We start from the raw sequence: 26,144 nt of genomic DNA, 5'->3' as shown, positions 1-26,144 counted from the left end.
ACAGACTCTACATATGTAGAGAAAAATGATGATATTATGGAAACAACACAATCCGACGGGGAACAAAATATACCAATACACCAGGAAGAAAGCTGGACGGTGGCAACCTCCAGCAAAAAACGGAAGGTAACCCCGCTCGCAAGCGCGAGGAAAATCGATACATACGAAAAAAAACAATGGCTACAAGATATCAAGCTGCACAATCCATTCAGCGCACTGCCAGAAGAGGCAGCAACGGACCCAACGGAAAGTCCGACAAACCGTACTCCCAAACCACCACCGATATGCATAGACGCAAAAATAATTGACCCCCTCATCGAACTATTAAACAACATCGCAGGGAAAGACAACTATATCATCAAACAGATAAAAATAGACCAGGTGAAAGTACAAACCAACACCCCAGAAATATTCAGAAAAATTACAAGATCACTAAAGGAAAAAAACGCAGCATATCACACTTTTCAGTTCAAAACCGACAAAAGCTACAAAGCAGTAATCAGGGGACTACACCCAAAAACAAATACCGGAAAAATAAGTGAAGAACTGGCAAAATTCGGACACCAGGTAAGGTCAATTAATAACATCAACAAATACGATACCAAACAACCATTACCGCTATTCCTAGTTGAAATAGAACCTAAAAACAACAACAAGGAAATATACGATATAGAAAAATTACTAAACACAATAGTAACAGTCGAACCACCACGACACAAAAAAGATATACCTCAATGCATGCGGTGTCAACAATACGGACACACTAAAAATTATTGCAACAGAAGCCCAGCTTGCGTCAAGTCCGCAAAAAATCACTTAACTGTACACTGCCCATATTCTGGAAAAATAGAAAAAGTTAAATGCTTCAACTGTAACGGAAACCACCCAGCCAACTATAAAGGATGTGAAGTAAGAAAACAATTACAACGTAAACTGTTCCCGCCCCTACAAAGCAGGACAAGCACTAACACACAAGCCCATCAGGACAGCACAAAACCTGAAATAATACCAAATACAGAGCAAGCAATAAACACCAAACCTATCAGCACCAACACCATTGGTGGTCTAAGCTATGCTCAAGTAACCAGCCAACCAACACATACACACAACCAATACCACAGCAATAGTAACAATGACACTGCAGAAATCAAAGAACTGCTCAAACAATCCATAAAGAACACCGAAATGCTAACCAGAATGATAAGCGAACAAAACGCAGTACTCAAACAGCAAACCCAACAAATCATAGTCATGCTACAACTAATTACAAACGTGCTAAGCAAAAAATAAAAACGGACACTCTAAAAATAGCAGCCTGGAACTCAAACGGCCTACAACAATGGGCCCTCGAAATTAAAACATTCATATACAATAATAATATAGACATACTTGTCTCAGAAACACACTTCACTATAAAAAGCTACTTGAAAATACCATACTACACCATATATGATACCAAACACCCCTCAGGAAGAGCTCACGGAGGGACAGCAGTGATAGTCAGAAACGATATCAAACATTATCTACACAGCCAAGTTAATAAAGAATATTTACAAGCAACCACTGTTGCAGTTCAAACTAGCAGCAACTACTTCCAGTTGTCAGCAGTATATGTGCCTCCGCGACACAAAATAACAACACAAATGTGGGAAGAATACTTCCAGGACCTAGGGGACAAGTACATCGCAGCGGGAGACTACAACTCAAAGCACACGCTTTGGGGGTCAAGAAACATTACACCTCGAGGCAGAACACTGGAAAAATACATTAGAAATAATAACCTCAATATATTATCCACAGGAACACCGACACATTGGCCGACTGACCTGAACAAAAAACCAGATCTTCTGGACTTTGCAGTTACAAGGGGACTAAACACAAATAAACTAAAAATAACACCCAACCTCGAGCTCAGCTCCGATCATACACCCATAATAATTGAATACAGAAACAAACCAATTCACTATAGCAAACCAGAAACACTATGCAATAAAACCACCAAATGGCAAACTTTCAAAGAAATAATAGAAAGCAAAATAAACTGCAACATCCCGTTAAAAACTCCTGAACACATAGAACAGGCAGTAGCAACATTGACAGCAACTATTCAAGAAGCAGCAAGGACAACCACTACACCCGAACCAACCAGCAAACAAACAATAACAATCCCGCAAGAAATACTCGACAAAATCAAAGAAAAAAGAAAAGCAAAAGCAAAATGGCAAAAATATAGAACCCGAGAAAACAAAAAACACTTAAACAAACTTGCAAAGGAAATAAAAAACAAAATAAAGGAGCACAACGATAACGAATTCGCAAAGTTCATAGGGACACTCTCCACACACGAGAACACCAACTATTCACTATGGAAAGCCACGAAAAAAATAAGGAAGCCAATAATACCCGTCCCGGCAATCAGAAAAGCAGATAACACATGGGCAAGAAGCAACGAAGAACAAGCTGAAGAATTCTCCAACCACATCTGCAACACATTCACACCACACATTATCAACAACAGCAACCTCAAAAGACATACGGAGGAGGATCCACAAACCACCACTACCACAGCCGACAAGGAATACACCATACCTAAAACATTGGCACAAGAAATTAGAAACATAATTGATAAAACAAAAAACAACAAAGCGCCAGGAATCGACCTAATCAATGGTAAAATCTTGAAAAACCTTCCGCCAAAAGCAATAAGACTAATGACAATAATATTCAATGCAATTCTAAGAACTCAATACTACCCCAAACCATGGAAATTAGCACAGATCAAAATGTTACATAAACCAGGCAAAGACCCGCACCAAACTGCATCTTACAGACCAATATCACTGCTTCCAGTATTTTCCAAAATACTGGAAAAGATAATATACGACCGCATAAAACCAATAATAGAGACAAAAAAACTAATACCGGATCACCAATTTGGTTTCAGAAACAAACACTCCACGATAGAGCAAATGCACAGGCTTATAAACGTAATAATAGTAGCACTAGAAAACAAGGAATACTGCACAGCCCTCTTTATAGACATAGAGAAAGCATTCGATAAAATTAACCATGAAAGTCTACTACAAACAATTAGGAAACAATTCCCGGAGCAAATACACCACTTAATAAAATCCTACCTAAGCAGCAGAACCTTCGTAATAAAAATCAAGGACACACATTCTCAAGTTAAAGACATCAAGGCCGGGGTACCACAAGGAAGCGTCCTAGGCCCAATACTATACACATTATACACGGCGAACATACCAACAATTACCAACAGCACAGTATTGACATTCGCGGACGACACAGCTATACTAGTCAGGCATACTAACCCAGAAACGGCAGTCAAAATACTACAAGAACATATCGTAAAAATAGAAAATTGGCTACACGAAAAACAAATAAAAGCAAACCCCAATAAATGCAACCATATTACATTAACGCTACGGAAAAGGATACCGCCAAACATCCTATTGAACGGCACGGATATAACGCAAACAAAGCATGTCAAATACCTAGGACTCCACTTAGATCAAAAACTCACCTGGAAACTACACATCAAATCAATAGTAGAAAAAATACAGAAAACAAGGAGACAAATGCATTGGCTAACAAGCCAAAAATCCAAACTAAGCACAGAAAATAAATTAAAAATATATAAAACGATCATAAAACCAATCTGGACGTACGGAATACCGTTATGGGGGACGGCAGCAATGAGCCATATAAACAAAATAGAGGTAATACAGGCTAAAATCCTCAGAACAATAGTAAACGGACCTTGTTACGTCAGAAACGAAGATATACGGAGGGACCTGGGAATGCCAACGGTCAAGGAAGAAATTAGCAGATACTCCGAGAAATACAAATCAAGAATAGCAACACACATAAACCGGCTAGCTGCGGAAACATACAAAACCATAAATATGGACAGAAGACTAAAAAGGAAGCACGCAGCAGACCTCATAAAGGACATAACCTAAGAAACACGAGGATGGTACCCCGCTGGGGGTAGCCACCAACATGCTAATTTAACCGTTAAAAAATTCCACCAAATGTCCAAATTGGACAAATTGTGAATTTTAATAAATAAATAAATAAAAGAAAAAAAAAAACGTTGTCACTGGTAAGGGGGTACTGTAGCGGTACTCGACAGCAAACTTCCCAACGGTTTCTGTCTCGTGCCTCGCTACACAAAGACTCTCTACCCTTCGAACGAGATGATTGCCAGATGTCGATACATTCTCGCCGAATATTTACGTCGAGCCTAAGGAGCCGCTATAAATCTTAGGATTCATGCAGCTAAGATTCTCTAAAGGGATAAATAGTCTTTGTCTCAATAGTCCCTACACATACCACCTACTACGGGAAATCTGCTTTTTCTCACGTACGACGCTCCTCGCTAGCAACTCTCTCTCAAGGGCAGTTACCATCCCTTTCCAACCACCAACTCACAATTTAGCCAATTAACAGCGACGTCCATTTCCCTCACTCTCTGAACCAACACTTTTCTTAACGAATCCGATGATCCCGTATCCTTAGACACACCCAAACACAGTTTTCCTAAGGAGCATCATCGCGTCAAATTCAGTTTGATCTATCGCGAGCCGCGAAGCAAGTTGGAAGATTTCGGAATCGCAAGTCTATCGGAATTGTTCGTCCGCAGTCGTACATAATAGCGAATCTGAATCTCTGGACATCTGTGCAATCGTCACGACTCGAACCACCGCGTAAAGTACCGCGCCGAGTTTGAACTTGTAATCTCGAACCGATAATTGTACCGTGTTTTCACCGCGCTAGTGTATACCACGAACACAAGCAAATAAACAGTTATTGTTAAATAACTCCGAGTGATTCTTCAATACCTATCACGCACATCACCTCATATATACACGTGGTTTCACGAAATTCTCGGGAAACCGTCAAATTTTCCAAACTTCAGAAAGATTCAGTCATTGATATGAAAATTGGTTTTGTTCCGCTTTCGAAATTTTTCAATTCGTCGTACTCGGGTTTTTGAATCCGATTGGTCTGCCCCCAACAACCTTACGACGAATTGCTCGCTAGGAGACGCCTCCATAGATGTCGGTAGAATTCGTCCAAGTCAAAAATATCCGTGGATCATCTATCCCCTGCGGAGCAAAACAGATTTCAAGAAAATTTTCTCCGCCCATTATCCAGCAGCGTTTCGTCTTAATGAACAGTTCAAAAGACTATTAATCAGAGGATACGCCGCACGAAATCCTTTTTACGATCCGTCTCACAGTTTGCTAACCGTCGCCAGTAACAAACTCCAATCTGTTCCACAATCAACTCTAATTTCAAGGCAATCTCCACGCTAATTTCATTTTGGCATTCCAAATCGTATCTCGAAATGGAAATCACGTCCGAATACCCGGAAGATATAGTTCGCGGACCATCTCCGCGGGAAACACCGACTTTCTTTATTAATTCGTAATTGAGACTGATTTGTGTGGTTCGCGTGCTGTAATTCTCCGTATGTGCGTATAGCGCACGCGTGTGTGCGAGATACGTGACGGGAGAAAAAATGTGTGGGCGAATGGGAAAGACAGGGGCGGAAAAGAAATGTAGACGCACAGTGGTTGCAAACAGTATCCGTACGTCGGTGTATTTACTGCTTCATCTACGTTGGCGGATAAGGTGAGGCAGCTTCAAATTGATACATCACGAATTTTATTAAGTTTTCTTCTTTCTAAAATTTGTTCAAAATCGTCGACCATAGTCGTCTATTCTGTGGCACGTACGTGCCGGTGGCTGTGAAATTGCAGCAAATCGTATACGATGGAGGACGAGAGGAAGTTTAAAAAAAAAAAAAGGATAAAAGAAACGCGACAGTTTTAGAAAAAAAGAAAAGTTGTAATTGATAAGAAGAATTGGATTGCGAACAAGCTTGATACGGATGACTATCTTCAACGTTGTTGGTGATGAAAGTCGCAATTAGTACGTAAGGTGCAGTTATCGTACACAGTTTTGTGAATTTTAAACTCCCCTTCGATCGCCGCTGTATCTCGTTTTTAGACGCGTTTCGACGTTCGACGTTCGGCGTTCGAGCGCGTTAAAAAGTATTTTTCCGACACGCAATGAAACGTTTCGTAAAATATACGATCTTCTAAAGTGAGATTTACGCGTCGTACAATTTTACGAGCAGTTTGTTCGAAAATGTGCCTCTTAAATGCTTAAATCACTTGCACTATTTTTAGAATTAATCGTATATTCTAGCTGCTGACTTACGATAATAAAAGATAATGGATTTTGTTGAAAAGACAAGTGAGAAACGAACAGATTTATTCTTTTTATATCGCATATATGTATTGTAATTTTGCACCATTACATTGTTACATTCTCATCTGCTTCGATAACGAAATTTTCTGTTCCGTACGCTTTAAAGGCTCCAAGATATTTCGTGGTTCGATGGAACGTAGAATATAGCAGATCCATCGTGTCTTTACATTTTATCTTTTATCACTGACCTCTCACCTGCATATAATGTGGATTATAACGTTATTTCAGCATCCGCCTTTTCAGCGAAAGGCGTAAAACGCGAAACTCCTCTTCGAGATCCATCGATGTTTCCATAAAACATTTTGTATGGGGTATTACCATACACGACACTTTAAGCTTTATAAACAACGTTTTCTCACTCAGTTACATCATACGAGTTGAAGTTTGGAAGATGGCGGCAAGCAGAACGGACACGTGCACGTCGCTCCGTAGGCATAACCGAAATATCTGGGTTAATTAAAGAATTCGGGCGGAAAAGTGCACGAAAGTGAAGTTTCTAGTGCTCCGGAATGAGTGGGAATACAAGAAATAGGGGAGCTCGCTGGTATAAAAGCGAGAGAAACGATTGAATGTGCTGTGTGTGAAAAGTGAGGTTAGGGGCAGAGCGGAGGCCATCTTGGGTCGCGCGACCGAAGCGCCACCGTGCGGGCTATCTGGGTAACCAAGGAGTGGTGGAGAGCGCCCCCGTGGAGGGCCAGTCAAAACTCCCTACGTCGAACAGTGATAGTGACATTGCGAGTTTTAGACATATCCGGTCATCAGTCATACGACTGGCGACTTTACGATGACATCGGCAAGTTTATTTAGGACACGAATCGCATACACGCGGAAGGATACAGTGGGATTATACGACGACCGGCTACGTCGAAGGACATCCATTTCAAACATACATACATATATATATATATGTATATTAAAGATACAAATACAATATGGACAAGTACTATAAGGTAAGTGAACTTACGGCTCAGGGGCTTTCGGAGTTTCCAGGCCCCGTCGGGGATTCGAGTAGCGTCCCAGGCTCGACCTGACGGTTACCCAGCGACTGGACGAACGGCGAGGGGAAGGTCGATCCCAGGGCCTCCCCTCGTTCGGTAAACACGACCGGGGATCAAGAAACACCTGCAGTTGTCACAGAGGAAAAGATGTGCAAGAAAAGCACAAGAAGATACCTCGAATTTGATGAAGACATCGCGGGAATCATCGAGGATGTCGAGATGCCAATGCAGGCACTCAAGGAAAAGACACCACCCACCGAAAAGGCGACCCGAATCGCCAAGGAAAAAATCTTGAAAGGTGACAAGATCACCAGATATATGAGAAAGTCCCCAGCGGAGGGGAGCGCGTGCAAGACAACGAGAAGCCTGGCCAGGAGCCAGTCGATGGCAACGAGGGACGAAGCGGCCAGCACCTCGGAGCTAGACACACCGGCGGAAATGTCGGACAGCGGCAGCGAAGCGGCGGCACCAAGGGAATGTCTCAGGAGGAAGGCCATGGCGAACAGAGCAACGGCCGAGACCAAATGCAATGACGAGGACAGTATCGTCATCAAAATGAGCGAATGGAAGGCGATGACGGAAATCATCACAGAAGTCTTCCGCGAAATCCAATGCATAGGTAGCAGACTCTACCTCATGAGCAAAAAGGATACCGACATCAAGAAAAGGAGGGACGCTATCAGTAAAAAAGCGATCAAGCTCCACTCGATGTTGGACGAGATGAGGCTCAAGAGGAACGCTAGGACAGTCACGGCCACCAGGATGACCACCCCTCCGGGGAGAAGTGAGGAGAAGGAAGGAAAAAGGAAGGAGATATCGCCCGTCGAGGGGAAGGGCGACACCAAGAGAAAGAGACCAACGACCGTGGAGGCCTCCTACGCAGGAGCCTGTGCCGGCAACAGCTCGGCAAAAGCGACTACGGACTGCACGGACAGCGATGGAAAGGAAGACTGGATCCCTGTCCGCGGAAGGAGAGGAAAAAGAACGGACACCCCGACGGTGGTCAGGAAGGTGAACGCAGGAAGGGCGGCATTGGACAAGCCAAAGAGGCCGGAGGGACCGAAGAGGATACGTAACAGACCCGAAGCCATCCTCGTCAAAGTAGGGCAAGACAAGGAGTGGATCCAGGTCTACAAAGACTTGATGGGGGCAAGGGATACCCTAAAAGAGAGCTGTGGAATAAGGAGGACCAGAACAGGTGACATTTTGATCGAGCTGAAGGCAGGTAGCAACGCCAAAATGACCGCGGCGGATATGAACACGGCGCTAAGAGGCAAGGTGAGAGCGCTACCAATGCGCGACAAGACCTCCGTAGAGATCAGGGATATAGACCCGCTCGTAGGCAAGGAAGAACTAGCCAGGGAGATAGTAATGCAACTGGGCATAAGCGACATCACCGAGGTCGAAGTAAAGACCCTAAAAATGGCGCCGTGGGGCACCCAATCGGCAATAGTGACGATGCCGAAACTCTATCTGGCCAAAGAGGGAGTGAGCCGGAAGATCAAAACCGGCTTGACGATAGCCTCGATAAAGGCACTACCCAATGTGGTAAAGTGCTTCAGATGTCACATGTTCGGGCATATCACGAACAAATGCACGGCGATAAGCCCTGCAAAGGAGATTTGCAGGAAGTGCGGAGCCAAAGACCACACGATAGCTGCCTGCGTCAACGCACCCTGCTGCTCCATCTGCAGCAAGGAGAAAGGAGTGAAATTTGACCACGTAACCGGATCCCTGGCTTGTCCAGAATATAGAAGGCGGTTGAAAGCGTATAAATGAGGATACTGCAGATAAACCTCAACAAATGCAAGCTGGCGCAGGACATGATGCACCAATGCGCGATCGAACTTAGGCCGGATATAATAATAATTTCCGAGCCGAACAGGCAGCTACCGCACTGGTTTAATGACACCAAAGGAGACGCCTCGATATGGGTCACACTCCTCAATGGCAAACTGCCTGATGAAACAACAGAGGTCAAGAGCGAAGGGATAGTGGGCGTCCGCGTCGGCGACGTCTTCTGCTTCAGCGGATACTGTTCGCCCAACATAAATAAGCTAGCATACTCCAAATACATAGACACGCTGTCGACTATGACGAAGAGCGTTGCTAGAAGACACGACAAGGTCGTCGTGGCCGGAGACTTCAACGCAAAGTCAACCTGTTGGGGAGGATCGACGACAGACAAGAGAGGGAGAGTCTTAATGGAGGCATTAAGCGGCCACCGGCTGTTTCCATTGAGGCTCAAGGAAAAGTACACCTTCTTCATGAACGGGAAGACGAGCTGCCTCGACATAATAAGCGTATCCAACAAGGGCAGCGAGATACACGCCGGAAGCGCGGTCTTGGACAAATACTCGGCCTCGGACCATCTGTACGTGCTCCACAGGTTTAAGGCGAGGAAGACCCGAACCGTATCGAAGTTCTACAGGTACGTGACGAAGGACATGTCGCCGGAGGAGTTCCTGAGCAGATTCGACGACACACTGAAGAAGGAGGACCTCAACGCGGCTATCGGAGAGGATGGGGCCGAGCCCTTGCAAAAGAGCATCGAAGGTACGTGCGAAGGAATGCTAAGGAAATCGAACTGTGCGGCGAGCTGCAAGTACGCGAACTACTGGTGGAACCCGATGATGGCGGAACTGAGAGCGCAGACGCACAAAGCGCTCAGGAAGGTGACGAGAGAAAGGAAGAAGAATTCCGGCAACACGGAGCCCCTCGTCAACGCCTACAAGGAGATCCGAAGGCAGTTAAAAAAGGAGATCGCCCGCAGCAAAAAAACAGCTTGGGCAGAATACTGCAAGATACTGGAGAGCGACCCTTGGGGCAAACCCTATCGCACGGTCATGAAGAAATGTAAAAGCAAGGGACCAACCAACGACATGCCGATCGACATGATGAAGGCAGTCCTACAGAGGCTATTCACCTTGGGACACGGACCCCCCCATTATGAGGGCCGCGAAGAGGCAGAGACCGAAGAAGAAGGAGATATGAGCCTCAGCGTCGCCATCGGCGAAGGCGATGTCGTCGATGCCGCCGGAAAAATGAACACCAAGACGGCTGCAGGAGTCGATGGCGTGCCGGGCGAGATCGCGAAGCTGATAGCGAGTCGCAGGAGCGAGCTCGTGACAAGGGCGTTCAACGGCATCACCGAATCAGGAAGGATCCCAGACTGCTGGAAGACGGCCAGAGTAATACTGATAATGAAACCAGTCTCCCTAACGCGTACCGGCCGATAAGCATACTCCCAACCATGAGCAAGATCTGGGAAAAATGCTTTAAGAAGATCATCGAGAGATGCATCGGAATGGACCCGTTCCATCGGAGGCAACATGGCTTCAGAAAGAAGAGGAGTACGGCAGATGCCATCACGCAGGTCATGAAGTTTGCCAACATCTGCAAACAGAAGCAGGTAATTTGCGTGATGATCACCGTGGATATTAGCAATGCCTTCAGTTCGCTCAGCTGGAAGAGCATATACGAGGAATTTGACAAGAGGAAGCTGCCATGGAAGGTGAAAAGGCTAATCGGCAGTTACCTATCCGGAAGGAGAATCATCGTGAGCAACCAGCACGGCACGGTGGAGCACGAGGTGGCGGCGGGAGTTCCGCAGGTATCCATCCTCGGACCATTCCTGTGGAACTTGGTAGACGACCGGTTGCTCGAGAGACACGACAACATGCCAATGGTCAGAGCAACCTCCTTCGCGGATGAGCTGGCCATCACATGTTCCGTCGGGAGGAACAGACTTAACAAAAAAGGACACACCATTCCATTGGACTGACTAACACCAGACTAGCTTTGATACTTTAAAGGACAAACTCTGTAATTCCCCAATACTAGCTTATCCGGACTTTAACAAAACCTTTACCCTAACCACCGACGCAAGTAACGAAGGACTAGGAGCAATTCTGTCACAAGACGGTCATCCTTGCTGTTACATTTCAAGGACACTAAACCCACCCGAACGAAACTATACCACGACAGAAAAGGAACTCTTGGCCATCGTATGGGCCGTGAAAAGACTTAGGCAATACTTGTTAGGACGACGCTTCATTATTCGAACCGACCACCAAGCCCTTAAGTGGCTACACAATTGCAAAGACCCCTCTAGTCGACTGATTCGTTGGAGACTTAGACTCGAAGAATACAACTATGAAATCGAATACACAAAGGGTAAAGATAATACAGCTGCAGACGCCTTATCTAGGGTTCACGCGGTAACTCGCAACGAAATAGTTAATCTCGACCTATTAATTGACCACATTAATTCATTCAACGAATGGAAAAACAACAACGAAAACCCGAAACTCTTAGAAATTAAACCGAATGATCAAACATTTTACAAATTACCAACGATTTAGGAGAATACGACGAGACACTTTGGATCAGAAAACTTTACAAAATTCTCAAAAATACAACAAAAATCGGCATAGGAAATAACGATTTCACTGAATTAGAGAACAGTTCGCTGTTGAGTGCCGAAGCGTGCAGACGTGTCTCTAGTGCCCAGTGAAGTTCGAAAGCAACACGTGTCACCCAACCGTCGAAAGTGAACACAACGTGCTCCTATCCTCCCAAGTGTTTCCTATCCGCCAGAGAGAAGAAAAGCCTACGCACCTAATCCCTACCCGAACCTTGCCTCATAGCCTCACGACTAGTTATTTATATTGAAATAGCTAGCTCGATGATGGCCCAGCTATCACCACCAGGCTCGCCCACACAAACTTACAACTACCCCGCACTACTCCCCCCGTGGCAGAAGTGCAGCAGATCCCCACGCGCCAACGACGCCAATAAGGCGAAAAAACGTAAAATTGAATCACCAAATACAAACTCAAACCAACAGCAAACAACACAATTCAACACCCACAACAGGTTCGCAATACTAGAATCCTCAAACGACGCCATAGAAATCGCAGGCCCGCCACCAAACCAACAAGCACAGAGAAGCCCCCCTCCCCCACCAATATTTGTTAATGATGTCATCGACATCCAGACAATGATCAAGTCCTTAGAGAGAGAGATATCTCCAAGGAGGACTACAACCTGAAGATTACCAACAACCAAGTCAAAATCCTGCCGACAAATCCAGAAGCCTACAGGAAACTCACCAAAACACTTAGGGCCCTGAACGCCAACTTCCACACCTACCAACTCAAAGAAGAAAGACCTTTTCGGGTGGTGCTACGAAACATCCACCACTCCGCAGACATCGACGACCTAAAATCCGAATTATCTAAACTCGGCCATGAAGTCATAAATGTCAGCAACATAAGGCATAGAGTCACGAAAGACCCGTTATCCCTCTTCTTTATTGACCTAAAACAGAAACCCAACAACAAGGAAATATACAACACCAGCCGCCTAATGAACGCCATCGTAAAATTCGAACCACCGCAAATCAAAAAGGAGATAGTGCAATGCAAAAGGTGCCAAAGATACGGGCACACGCAGAAATACTGCAACCATACCTTCCGCTGCGTCAAATGTGCAGGAACACACCCCACCGATCAATGCAGGAAATCACCGGAAACCCCAGCGAAGTGCATCCACTGTCAAGGTGACCATCCCGCCAACTACAAAGGCTGCTCAGCCAACAAAACCCTGTACTCAAACAAGTATCCCAAACTTAGAACAAAAGAGGTAAATTACCCAGCTCGCCGAAATTCACGTTTACCCCAATCCCCCCAACCAGCCAAACACCCAGCCCTATCAAACTCACCACTCCCTCAAACTCCTATGCCCAAGCGGTACAAGGCATTCAAAATACACCAAATAGCCACAGGGATCCTCCCCAAAATAGTGCCCCCACCTCACCTAATACAGACAACGTCTCTAGACTTGAAAAGCTAATAGAGAAACAATCAGAGCAAATAAACAATTTGCTATCGCTATTAACACTAATCATGGATAAATGAATACGCCCCGACACAAAATAAAACCAAGACGCATAGCTCTGTGGAATGCCAACGGTCTAGCGCAACGCAAACTTGAGCTAGAACTCTTCCTAAAACACCAGCTAATCGATATAATGCTCATATCTGAAACCCACTTCACCGACAAAAACTACCTGAACATAAACGGACACAAGTTCTACCATACCCAACACACCAGCGGAAAGGCCCACGGCGGCACCGGAATCATAATCAAATCAAACATTAAGCACTACGAACTTCCACCATTCCAGAAAGACCCGATCTCTTTGATTTCCTCATAACTAAAAATATCTCGTCAAGACACGTCCAAATCAATTCCTCGGCTGATCTCTCCTCTGATCATTCCCCGTGATAGTAACAGTCAGTTCAACTATCATCGAGAATACACCTAATGGCTCCATTCATAACCAACACACCAACTGGCAGCTCTTTAGAGAAATCTTCACACACACAACTTCAGCCTCAACTTCACTAAAAACCAATGAAGAAATCGAAGCAGCCACGGAATACCTAAACACGAGCATAATAAGCGCTATCCGCTTCTCCACACCGGCAATAACGTCCATCAGCAATCACGAATACTCCCAGTACATATTAAAAAAAATAGCAGAAAAACGTAGACTAAGAAGGTGAGGTGATGGGCGTGATAGGTCTAGAAGAATCACTCGTGTCGTTAACAATAACAATTTATTTGCTTATGTCTGTGGTATACATTAGCGCGCCGAAAGCACGGTACAGATATCGGTTAGAGATTACAAGTTCAAGCTCGGCGCGATACTTTACGCGGTGGTTCGAGTCGAGATGATGCACAGATGTCGAGGGATTCCGATTCGCTATCACGTACGATTGCGGGCGGACAATTCAGATCGGCGTCTTCCAACTTGCCTCGCGACTCGCGATAGAATAGAACAGAAATGTAACGATCAAGATTTGGTTAATGGTTTGCTTATAGCGAGACCTGTCGTACTTCGCAGCTTGAGATAGACTGTCTGTTCGAAACCACGGAGTCTTTCCTTTGTCGCCCCTCGATATCCCTACTACACGTGTGTTTATTAGATGTACCGCGGCGGTCGCCGCATATGCGTTCTTCTGAGAATTCGGCGAAAGAAATATAGAGATATCGATGGTAGATTGGGCACGTCGGTATTGCGCTTTGACGGCATAGCTCTTTGTATCGCGAAGCCGTTGGAAAGTTCCGTGGTCGATGCCGCCACAAATTAAAGTTTACTTGAATGCTTCATTTGAAAGATGATCGGCAAACCGTAACAATTGGTATTTGGCTTGTCGAGTGCCGCTACAAAGGATATGGCAGACCCATAGAACACCGGAGGACAAACGCAAACTAAACAACGCAACTAGAAAACTATCCAAAACCATAAAAAACTAGAATAATGACCGTTTTCACAAATATCTCGCCAGCCTGTCCCCCACAGCCGACTCTAACTACTCACTATGGAAAGCCTCCAGGAAACTCACGCGTCTCCCACAAATAATACCTCCAATCCGTCGCCCGCAAGGCGGATGGGCGCGTAGCCCTATAGAAAAAGCCAACCTATTTGCCAAACACTTGACTGAAGTATTCCAACCCCATTCCTCCATAGCTGCAGCGGACGTCACCGAATACCTGCATACTCCCTTCCAAATATCCCCTGCTATTCAACCCTTCACTTCTGCAGAGATCATAGAAGCAATCAGTCGCCTAAACCCCAAGAAAGCAGCAGGTCACGACCTAATAGGAAATAAAGCAATCAAGGAACTTCCCATAAAAGGGATTGCACTCATCGCATCAATCTTTAACGCCATCCTCCGCCTTGAACACTTTCCTAAGGCGTGGAAAATCTCACTAATCACCCTCATCCCCAAACCCGGTAAACCAATATATGAAACCAGCTCCTATCGCACAATCAGTCTTTTACCTACCCTGTCTAAACTATTCGAGAGAATGCTCACGAATCGTCCCCTTCCACTCCTAGAAGAATTGAAAACACTCCCAGATCACCAATTCGGCTTCCGAAAACAACACTCAACAGTAGAGCAAATCCACCGCATAACCCACATGATCAGCCAAACCCTTGAAAAGAAAAAATACTGCTCAGCGGTATTCCTAGACATCCAACAGGCATTCGATAAAGTATGGCATGAAGGGCTACTCTACAAGCTTAAAAAAATCCTACCCCACCCATACTACTCCATCCTAAAATCCTACCTAACCAACAGACAATTCATAGTTAAATGTCTAGATGCCACTTCCGCAACATTCCCAATAGAATCCGGCATACCGCAAGGTAGTGTCCTCGGACCCCTACTATTCTCCATCTACACTGCCGACTTACCCATATCAAACGAGGTAACAATAGCAACATTTGCCGACGACACAGCACTATTAGCTACCCACGCAGACCCGGCAATTGCCTCATCCACTCTCCAGCCAAGTCTCGACGCCATGGAAAAGTGGTTCCAAAAATGGGGTTTTAAAATAAACGAAAAAAATCCTCCCATATAACCTTCACGCTCCGAAAACAAACCTGCCCCCAGGTCACCATTAACAACACAATAATCCCAAGCAAGGACTCCGTAAGATACCTGGGCATGACCCTGGACAGAAGGCTAACTTGGAAAAAACATATCTCGGAAAAAACAAAGCAACTAAAGGAAAAACTAAGAAAATTCTGTTGGCTCACGGGCTGACGCTCCAAACTAAACATACAGAACAAAATAACCCTCTACAAGGCCGTAATAAAACCTGTCTGGACCTATGGAATCCAACTATGGGGAACAGCAAGTAACTCCAACATTGAAATACTCCAACGCTTCCAATCGAAAACGCTAAGATCCCTATTAAATGCACCCTGGTATGTTACCAACGAAACAATCCACCGTGACCTCAAGATACCTACAGTCAAAGATGAAATACACAAGTCCAGAAGCAGATATAACACAAGAGTCAACAACCACCACAACCCACTAGTCACCCAACTACTGGACACGACGGACCAGATCCGCAGACTAAAAAGAAAATACCCACTAGATTAAATCCTTAGTTTCTACTAGAACCAACAATATAAAACTATTATAATCCATGTCATTGTATCACGCCAAACTAAGTTACTGAAAATTCTCAACGAGAATTGATTGTAAATATTCTAATAAATAAATAAAAAAAAAATGATACATGTTTCGATGAATGAGCCGTTAAGCGTGACAAAGCGATGGAATTGTTTTGCACAGAAATTCTGGTTCTAAAATTATGTTAGGGATTCTAGGGCGTAATAACATCTTGGAACGCAAAGTTATCGATGTGTCGATGAAAGTTAAGCGAGCTTTATCGAAGCACACGTTCGAGTCTTTGGGCGATTGCTAGGAATACGCGTAATGTTCTTTTCTGTGAGCTGAAAAGTTGAACGACTATAAAAGGCGTTTGTAGAGGATTTCAAAGCGGAAGAAGAGGCAGATTATTTAATACATAATATCTTGCTTTATAATATATCTAATATCCTAATAATTAGATGAACGTAATGCAAATGTTTAGAATCAGAAATTATCTGTTTATATAGAGATCTGTTTGATGCAAGATCTAAAATCAATCAAATCGGATTGTATGGATTGTGTATTTGTCTGTGTTAATCCTTTGACGTCAATACCAACGATGTATATAGCGAATGGCGGTTATCAGCCAAGATTATGAGCACGTACGCAAATAGACTAGAATATTTTGCAAGAATGAAATGTCTTGGTATGGTACGCTTTAATCTATCTATCCAAGTCAAAATAAGTATAAAAATCGCGTGGCAATCAACATATTTAAAAAAAAAGAGGAGAAACAGATGCTTCTGATTGTTTTTTAGTGCATTTTCATAAAATCTTCTAAATGTTTAATTCTCATAGAATAAAAGGGAGAGTATACGTTTGAATCTCAGCAGATTTTATTAATTCTTTGAAACCATAAATACAATATGAGTATTACATCAATTTTAGTTCATACATGTAACAACATATTATTCTGCACGTAACAGTTACATTTAATGAAACATTTACTTATAAATAAATCCATATTCTCTACTAAACGTTCGTTTATTAATAAAACTGCCATAATCGTCCACGCATTGTTCGCTTCCTTAATTATTTTTCAAAGTATAACGATAATCAATGATGCAACAGAAATATCACATAACATCCCAACAATCTTACATGAGATTTTAGCTGTTTTTACTATACAAATTAAGTCATTATTAAAATAAGTCATTATAATAATATATATATGTCGGAGATGAAAGAACACCGGAACGTTCCCTTTGGAACTTTGGGAAGACACCTAGTATTGAAATTTAGATTTCACCATAGCCGTATTAAGAAACTGTTGTCATTCGATCCGACTGTATTTATTTGAGATTTATGATAATGAGCTCGGGCTCGAGGCGACAATAAGTCGCCGAACGTAGCCGCGGTCAAAGGGATGAACGTTTTGTCTAACAAAGGCATGAAGTAATTCTATAGCTCTTCTTAAAAGAAATACTTGGGACAGGGCACGACGGTAAACGTTTCAATGGTTTCTGCCCCGTGGCTCGCCACACGCAGACTTTGTCCTTCGGGTAAGATGATTGCCAGATGCCAACGCATCTTCACAGTATATGTTTAGCTGGGCGAGGACCGGCTACGAATATTAAGTTTCAATTATACAAAATCTTTCAAATAGACAAATAGCCTGTGCCCCAACTACTGGAAGATAAGAGAAATCTATCCTTCCACGAACGACGCTTCCCGCTAGCAACTTTTCCCAAGGACAGCTAATATCTTTCTCTAACCATCAACATGGAAATTGACCAATTAACAGCAACGTCAATTTCCCTCACCCTTCGAACGGAGACTTTTCTCCGCGAATTCGATGATCTCGTGCCCTTTTTTTTGCGTGGGGAGGGGAAAATGCTATTACGCATGCCCAGTGACCCGCATCAATGGGTTATGTGGGAGTCGGTCGGTTGTCGTTGCCATACCCACTAAAAACCCCTCCTCCTTCTTCCTCCGCTTAGAGGGCAGACAACCCCGGTAAAACCTGTCGGCAGTCATCAGGGTTGTCCTTTCGTGCCCCGTTGTATCTACTTCTTCGGGCAGTTACTGCTCATGTCGTCCTCTTAGCCAGTTCAGAATACTGGACTGGTCTCCTTCTGCGGTTTTTCGTTGTTTCGTGTTCTTGCCCTCATTGCTCCGCGTAGTTGTTGTTTCGCTCGTTCTCCTCCTTGCCTCTTCCCAGGCCCTCGCTGTCACCCTCCTGTGACACATGACGGTCTTGCAGAATTGCCTGAATATATTCCAGCTCTCGTCCTTGGCGGTAACCGTGGCGATCAGATTGCCCACGTCTATCTTCCCGCCCAGAGCGTTCTCCAGCTCGATCCTTCTGTCCGTCCACTTCGGGCACGCGAAGAGGGCGTGCTCTGCATCGTCGTTCGGGTCTCCACAGTCGAGACAGTTGCTGTCGCTGTCCCTGCCAATCCATTTCCTATAGACACCGAAGCTCCCATGCCCGGTTAGCAGCTGCATGGTGTGGTGATCGATGTCCATCTTCTTTTAGGTAAATAGCAGCGCACTCGGTATTGGCTTCTTTGTGATATTTTCTTTTTTGTAGTTGTTCCACTCCTTCTGCCAGTCCTCTTGGGCCTTCTTGCGAATCGCCTCCAGTTCCTCCTTCAGCTTGCAGCCGTCATCCGTGCCAATCCTGGACCCATGGATCTTGTTCCTCTCGTAGGTCTCTCCGAGCATCTTTATCTTTATGTAAATCGGGAGATTCCCGGTCAACACGCAAAGTGCCGCGTGGGAGACGGTACGGTATGCCGTCGTTGTTATGCACAGGGCCGTTCGTTGTGCTCGTTTCAGCTTTTTCCTGTTCTTATCGGTATTCGCTGCTCTAGCCCACACCGGTGCTCCGTAAGTTACGATGGACTTCCACACATTGTAGTAGAGCCTACGAGCCAAGCTGGGCGGCCCGTTGATGTTGGGTAGAATTCCCCTAAGGGTTCCTATTAACTTGTCGGTTCTATTACACACCATCTCGATATGCGCACCGAACCTCCGACTGGAGTCGATGACGACTCCGAGATCTCGTGCCCTTAGGCACACCCATCATAGATTTCTTCGACAGCGTCACCGCGACGGAGAGCCACTCTCTCTAGTGCGATCTCATCGGCAATCGACCTGTCTTTCGTATACGTAATAATTGCCCCTTGCTCTAACATACAGTGTAACTTAGACGCTAACGAAGGGTAAAGTTCGTCATCCCGTTGACCGCGGATTCGTTATTGAGCCTAGGATCATTGTCATTTGCTTCTCGAGTATCTAATTATCGCGATTACTTGTCCAATTCCATCATAGTCATATTTGCACTAGTAAATATCTCCTCTATTGCATAACGATCACGTCTAGCGCCAATAGGGATTCGTTTCACGCCCTTAAATCTAACTCTAATCTTAACGCCAACCTGACATATATATATACATACATATATATATTTTATACATACATACATATATCAATTTTTATACACACAATTATACATATTCATTTTCATTTAATATTTTCATTTAATAATTTAATAAACCTTCGTCCCGCAAAGGCAAATAAATTCACGCATAACATTTCTCTTCAGCGGCATTGTTCTAGGATTGTATTTGTTGAAAGAAGGATAGCATTAAGCGCTGGAATAAAGAATGACGAATCGTTATTCTTTAACCATCGTACTTAGACACATATTTATTGAGCTACTTGTATTTTAATCGAAGTCTAATATCCTCCATCTGTAGGCGTAAATATTACTGCCGTTGTTAATGTTATTTAAGTTTTACTACTGGAAAGGACATTTAAGTTTGAAGGCAGGCAAGTCTACTGTTCTTAAAGCTGACATTTAGACATCTAAGATTTTTTGTGTCTTTATTGACAAAAATATATTTGACTTTGCATATCCAAAATAAAGGATTTGCGTTATCTAAAATAAATAGATCATCTTTCTTTAGAAAATTCAATGTGGTGAAATTAGAATATGAGATAAAAGAAATACTATGCATACTTATTGTTCTTCTTAAAAATTAAAGGAATACTCATAATCCTAAAACATCCTTTCTATGTTGTACTAGATATATATACAATTAAAATGTGTAATAATGTGAATGATAAACTAGTTCGAATAATTATTTTGCTTAAACGTAAGTTAATTGAAATCAGATGAATGTTATACACGCATTATACCGTGCATTATGAACTATTGATTGATTGATGCTCATATTTAATTATTAACGAGAAAATTAGAAAAATCAAATTGAATTTAATCTGTCCTTCTTATATTTATTAAGATGAGTTCTGGGGCTTGAAACACTCGAGATTAGAAATTTTGATTAATATTTCACATTATGACTGGACGCTTGTTCTAATATCTTTTGTACGAGATACACTATACATACACAAGATCAAAATGGAATTTCGAAACGGTCGTATCGTTCAACAAAAGTCTCTTTTATCTTTGATTCTCTTCATAAAAATGCAATTCTCCTTTACAGAACATCATATAACATTTATTGTACGATATATTGTTCAATTATATTTCGAAATTTTCAGCTTCGAATCTTTGTTTAATTATACTGTAGAATTAAATATCATGCGTTATTTAAATATAGAGATAGACTAAACTTTTGTCCACATTTATTAAAGCTGTATCAACTGAGATGTTTAAATTTGCGAAATTTCATGGACTTTTATATTTAATTTTTCATCATGAATCCCGCTTTGCGATACAATACATATTAGATTTATAATATCTTAAATTTACAGTACCAATGCTGATTTTATCTGAAACTATTTGTTTGCAAATGATATCTTTCTTCGTTGGAATTACCCTTCACTTATAAATTAATAATTATTAACATTGAACAGTATTGTTAAACTTCAATAAAAATAGGATCGATAACTAAATGTTAGTTAAAGAAACTTCCTATTACAGGTATAACAAATCATATTGAATTTTGTTTAGAAAACAATAATAAAAATGGGTGTCTTTTTGTGAAAATAATTTACAGCATATCACTCGACTTATTCATATAAGAGATATTAGTTTGTTTAAATACCCTGTTGCACCCTTTTATTCATTTTCAACCCAATTTTTTCACAACATTAAAAAATATTTTAAGCCTGAAGAAAAACAGGAAAAACTTCTTATTAGCATGATTTCATGCTAAACATCCTCTTAAGATATTATAAATCTTTCTTCTTTACTAAAACCAGAGCCTAACTGAAATATACGAGTATCGCAACAGGATTAATCGTAATACATGATTAAATACAAGCAATATGTAAGCTATATTTTTACTTTTTACTTCAGAAATAAATATTTCACCAGCATCGTCTTTAGCTTAAGGAAAATAAACTTGTGAAATTTAATTTAAAGCTTCGTAAAACATGGAAATGTTGCAGGATAACAAATCAGAAAAGATATATTAAATAAATCACAGTTCAGGTATCTATAACATGTGATTCTCTTAACAAATCTGTTTCATTCATCAAGCAACTGCAAAATTTCCGTAAAATCAGAAGCGGTTTCACAAATTATAGGCATTCGTAAACATGATAGATAAGAGTTAGTATCGCGGCGTTTTAGAGTATCTATGAGCGTAATATGGAAAGTAAAAAGATGTATAATAAAAATAGTTCACTTTCCAAGCTATCACTAACATTGTGACGAATTATTATACATATAACGGCTCACGAAAGTACTCGGACGCTTACAGAAACTTTCCATGAATATTTTGTTGAAGTTTTTCATGAATTTCAAGATGCATTAGGCTGTCTAAAAAGTTTCTTTCGTTTTGTTCTATTACTACAAAATAGATCATACATAAATCGATAAAATAATATAAAACAAAAAGTGTCGTGCATCTATTATTTCCTTATGAAACGAAAGAAACTTTTGAAACGAATGTAAATAGGAATTATAAGATGCTTATTGATTACCATCGGTATTTGGACAGTTAATTATGTATTGTATAAATAAGTCACAATATTTTTAGTAGGAGCATTTTTATCCCTAATCAATCATATGTTTAAAAATACTCTTTACATTGTACATTAGTTTTTTGCTATGTGTACGTCTGGAATAAGCATCTTCTAGTTTCCATATATATATTTCCAAATTAGTCTCAATTTTTACCGGTGTAATCATGATAGACACGTCTCGTTACATTGAAGTGAAGTGAAGAAAAACACTAACAAACATAATATATATTCGCAGAAATCTTCTATCTAATATTTTCGTCAACTACTGTATACACATTTATTAGATATTTGTGTGAGATTAAAATCGACAGATACGATAAAAGAATATTGTAGAGGTATAGCAATAAGAAAGTACAAGGAAAGTATAGCTCGTTAATTTGAATTACACCAGATTGTCAGTCATCTATTAGGTCGTGTTAATCTCTGAATAAATTCTTAAATAAATAAGTGTTAATAAAGATAAAGATAAAGAAGTGTTAATTAAACTAGAGACACTTAACATTTATTAGCATTTGTTCTTCCCCATTAATTGTTGAATAGGTCCTTTAGGGAAGAACAGAGAGACGGTTCGCTGGATTCCGTCTGATTCCGATTTTGATTCTTGGTATTTGAAAACCAATTTGTCACTTTGCCTGACATTGGTTTGTTCGGAGATACCGAGGGCTTTCCGCTCGACCCGGAAGCCCCCGTATCGTTTCCCTTTTGCGCCGTTAACATCTTCTCAATTGCGCTACCAAATACCTACGGACAAAATTGTTCTTATAAATTTATGAATATTATGTGTTTACGTATTTGAATGAAAATTTTTATGAAACGAGATTTCGCGTTAAAATACGTAATAGTAAATACGATAATTTACACGTTCTTTTTACCAAGATGAAAATGTATATGTAAATTTACTTGATGTATATGTAAATAGAAATATTTATATGTAATATTTATATGCTTGTATTTAAAATATTTTCGTGCTTAAAGAATAAAGGTCATAATGTTATAAATATTTAAATCTTTGCACCTCTCCTTTATCGCGTAAGAAAGAGAAACTAAAAGTTTCACTCCAGAGAATGAGCTTCATTCTAAAACAAATCAAATAACATATATTTCAGTATTTAACTGTTATTTAATATTCCTAATATTCCTAATAATATTTAATATTCCTATATTATTAATATAGATGAGAAGTGGATAAGATAGTTTACAATCATTAAGTACAGTATCGCAGATCCACCATCAGAGATCAGTAATATTAAAATAAAATTCATGTTGGATTAAAAGTGTGGTTAAGTTGGGGCTAACCCCAAATTTGCAAATTTTGACTTAAGTCAAAAAGTGGCCATTTTTGCACCTCCTCGCGAACGAAAAATTCTTGTGCGACGTTTAAGAGAATTTATCAAAAAAAAAAAAAAAACAAAGAATTATTAGCATTTATACGAAATGTGACATGGAAGTTGAAAAAGATGAGTGTAGAGATGAAAAAATTAAGCAGAGGTCAAACTTACGCGCTACACGGTAAAACAATTGAAGTTTAAAATCGAACGAATCAGAATTACTGCGAGATCGTTGGTGGCTATTGTTCTCGTAGCAACAAACTAATGGTACTTCAGATTCGTTTGATTTCAAACTACAATTGATTTATCAATAGAGTTGTCGAAGAATTATTTTGTCGATATCGATGTAGAACAATAATCAACAACGATCTCGCTGTACTTCATATTTCCTCTATTACAATCGTCGATTCATTTACCAGCAGAGCATCTGAAGAATTATTTCACATGGATCATGTAGAAAAAAAACGAACACGAAAATGGAACTGTAATAACATTTTTTATTCCTTGCTGAGAGCCGTTCTTAAACATTCTTCCCTTCGCAAGAAGATCGGAAAATAACCACTTTTGACGCTCTGTTTTCATCCCATATGAATTTTATCTTTAATATTGCCGATTGATAATAATGTCACTGCGATATTGTCCGCAATGATTGCAAATTATCTTCTCCACGTTTCACCTATATCGATAATACAGAATATCAAACAAGAATTATTTAATTTCACGTTGTTGTTGACTTTATTAATTTTTACGATAAAGTGCATTCTCTGGAAGAGATTTTACGATTTACGATTTTCTTTTTCATTCCCCCTTTCACCTACGATGGCTCTTAAACAAGAAACGATATCGTAACGAGAAATACAACTTACCTGAGCGTCCACTTTGGTTCCACTAGTGTTGTCCCATACGACTTTGTGTTTGTCCCATACGACTTCACCGCCTTCACTACCTTCGATTTATCCAACTTGAGACTTAAACTGGGCGTTACCAAATCTTCCGGCTTCTTCGACATCGGTTGGTGTCTCTTCGTGAACCAATTCGACGGTGCCATAAAGGTCGAAATAGCGGCTTTCGAGGATCCGCTAAGCTTACTTTTAGCTCCGTGCAATGTCGACACGTCGAAGCTGTTGGAACGGAAGCTCTTCGATCGACTTCCTTTCTGTTCGGTCGTTTTTCCGGGCCAGTTTGAAGAAATTCCCTTCAGATCTCCGGTTACCGTTATCCACTTCATATATAGAGTTTGAAATCTTTCTCAAAATTTTGAAAGATCCTTTCCTAATTTCTTCCAGCTTATTTCTATTCATTCTGTTTCCGTTGTGGGTGAAGACCGTATCACCAATTTTAAACTCGTGTTCTCGTCTTTTTTTGCCGTATTTTTGTTTGTTGATTTCGAAATTTCTTGCTGAGTTTTTAAATGCTTCTTCTCTGTCTCTTTTTAAGTTTATCTTCTTCTCTGTTATTCCCTTAGGGATGATTTCGATCATTTTCCCATACAGTAAGTGATTTGGGGCAAATCCCGTTACACTGTGTCTGGTGTGATTGTATTCTTCTACGCTTTATTCTGCGATCTTTGTCCAGTTTCTTTTTTTTCGAATTGATCTTGCATCTCATTCTGTTTACTAATGTTTGATTTACCCTCTCGTTTAGTCCATTGGAGGATGGACAGTCTGTCGAGGTGAAAAATAATTTAATGTTTTTCTCTCTCGCGTACTCTTGAATTTCCTTGGATGTCATCGTTGGGTATCGGTCTGCAAGGATAATTTTTATGGAGTCAGTTTCTCCTGTCGAGTTTATAAGTTTTATGATATCTTCCGCGCGTTGTGTTTTCGATGTGGACATAAAAACAGCCCTTGAAAAGTGATTTATGAGTATATGCATATACTTCTTTGGTGAGTTGTTGTTGGAAAAACCTCGGACCGTATCGAATGACATTATTTCAAACGGTTTCCTCGCTGGTCCTAGTCTCGACATAAGCCCGATCGGTCTTCTCGTTCTGCTTTTATTCCTAATGCAAGTTTCGCATTGTTTGCAGAATTTGTCGACAATTCGGTCCATATTTTTGAAATAATAAAAGGATCGGATTTTTTTCAATATGTGATTCCTTCCAACATGGCCAAAGAAATCATGCACCGTCTTTATGATATGCTCGCCAAACTCTTGTGAGACGAATATACGTTGGCGTCCTTTAATATTTTTAAAAAAAATCTCTGATTTTTTTATAAGGTCTTTCGTATTTTTAATATCTTCTCTGTTTTCTTTCTGATCTCGGATTATATCTTGCTTTTTATAATATTCGCTACTTTCAAAACCTCTTCTTCGTTCTCAAAACTTTCTAAGACGGGGTTCCTGGATAGTGCGACTGCCTCTATGTTGTGTTTTCCTGGTGAGTAGATGACTTTGAAGTCGTACTGCGATAAGTAGTGCATCAGGTCTCCAAAAGTTTCATCGGTTCTTGCTTTGATTCTCATTGATTCCAACGGTTTATGGTCTGAAAGGACAGTGAAGTATCTACCGATTAACTAATGCTGCCAGTACTGAATCGCCTCTTT

General features: G+C 41.4%; 2 protein-coding genes across 3 annotated transcripts in view; one reads left to right on the top strand and one right to left on the bottom strand.

The window, feature by feature from the left end:
• Nucleotides 1-26,144, top strand: part of LOC125384914 — a 208,049-nt gene that overhangs the window by 83,152 nt on the left and 98,753 nt on the right. The window lies entirely within an intron of this gene.
• On the bottom strand, nt 22,751-24,863 carry LOC125384912. Of its 2 annotated transcripts, none has more exons than XR_007223768.1 (3): nt 23,470-23,625; nt 23,286-23,346; nt 22,751-23,011 (listed from the first exon to the last, which is right to left on the bottom strand). XR_007223768.1 is itself a non-coding variant. In XM_048405075.1 (3 exons), exons 1-3 carry the CDS (start codon nt 24,824-24,826, stop codon nt 22,796-22,798), a joined length of 639 nt encoding a protein of 212 aa, XP_048261032.1. In that variant the 5' UTR covers nt 24,827-24,863; the 3' UTR covers nt 22,751-22,795. The 2 variants fall into 2 exon arrangements, 1 of the variants encoding a protein (XP_048261032.1); XM_048405075.1 differs by lacking the exon at nt 23,470-23,625 and adding an exon at nt 24,465-24,863.

Source organism: Bombus terrestris, chromosome 4, assembly GCF_910591885.1.
Source record: "Bombus terrestris chromosome 4, iyBomTerr1.2, whole genome shotgun sequence".
In the NCBI taxonomy this organism is placed as follows: domain Eukaryota; kingdom Metazoa; phylum Arthropoda; class Insecta; order Hymenoptera; family Apidae; genus Bombus; species Bombus terrestris.
Note: the sequence above shows the minus strand (reverse complement) of the source record. Positions and strands in the feature narration are given on the sequence as shown.

Coding starts and splice junctions, on each gene's coding strand:
- LOC125384912 (XM_048405075.1), bottom strand. CDS start 24,826: ATGAAGTGGATAACGGTAACCGGAGATCTGAAGGGAATTTCTTCAAAC. Junction 23,347..24,464: donor GAACCAAAGTGGACGCTCAG/GTAAGTTGTATT, acceptor GATTTGTTTTAG/AATGAAGCTCATTCTCTGGA. Junction 23,012..23,285: donor TCTTACGCGATAAAGGAGAG/GTGCAAAGATTT, acceptor TTTTGTCCGTAG/GTATTTGGTAGCGCAATTGA.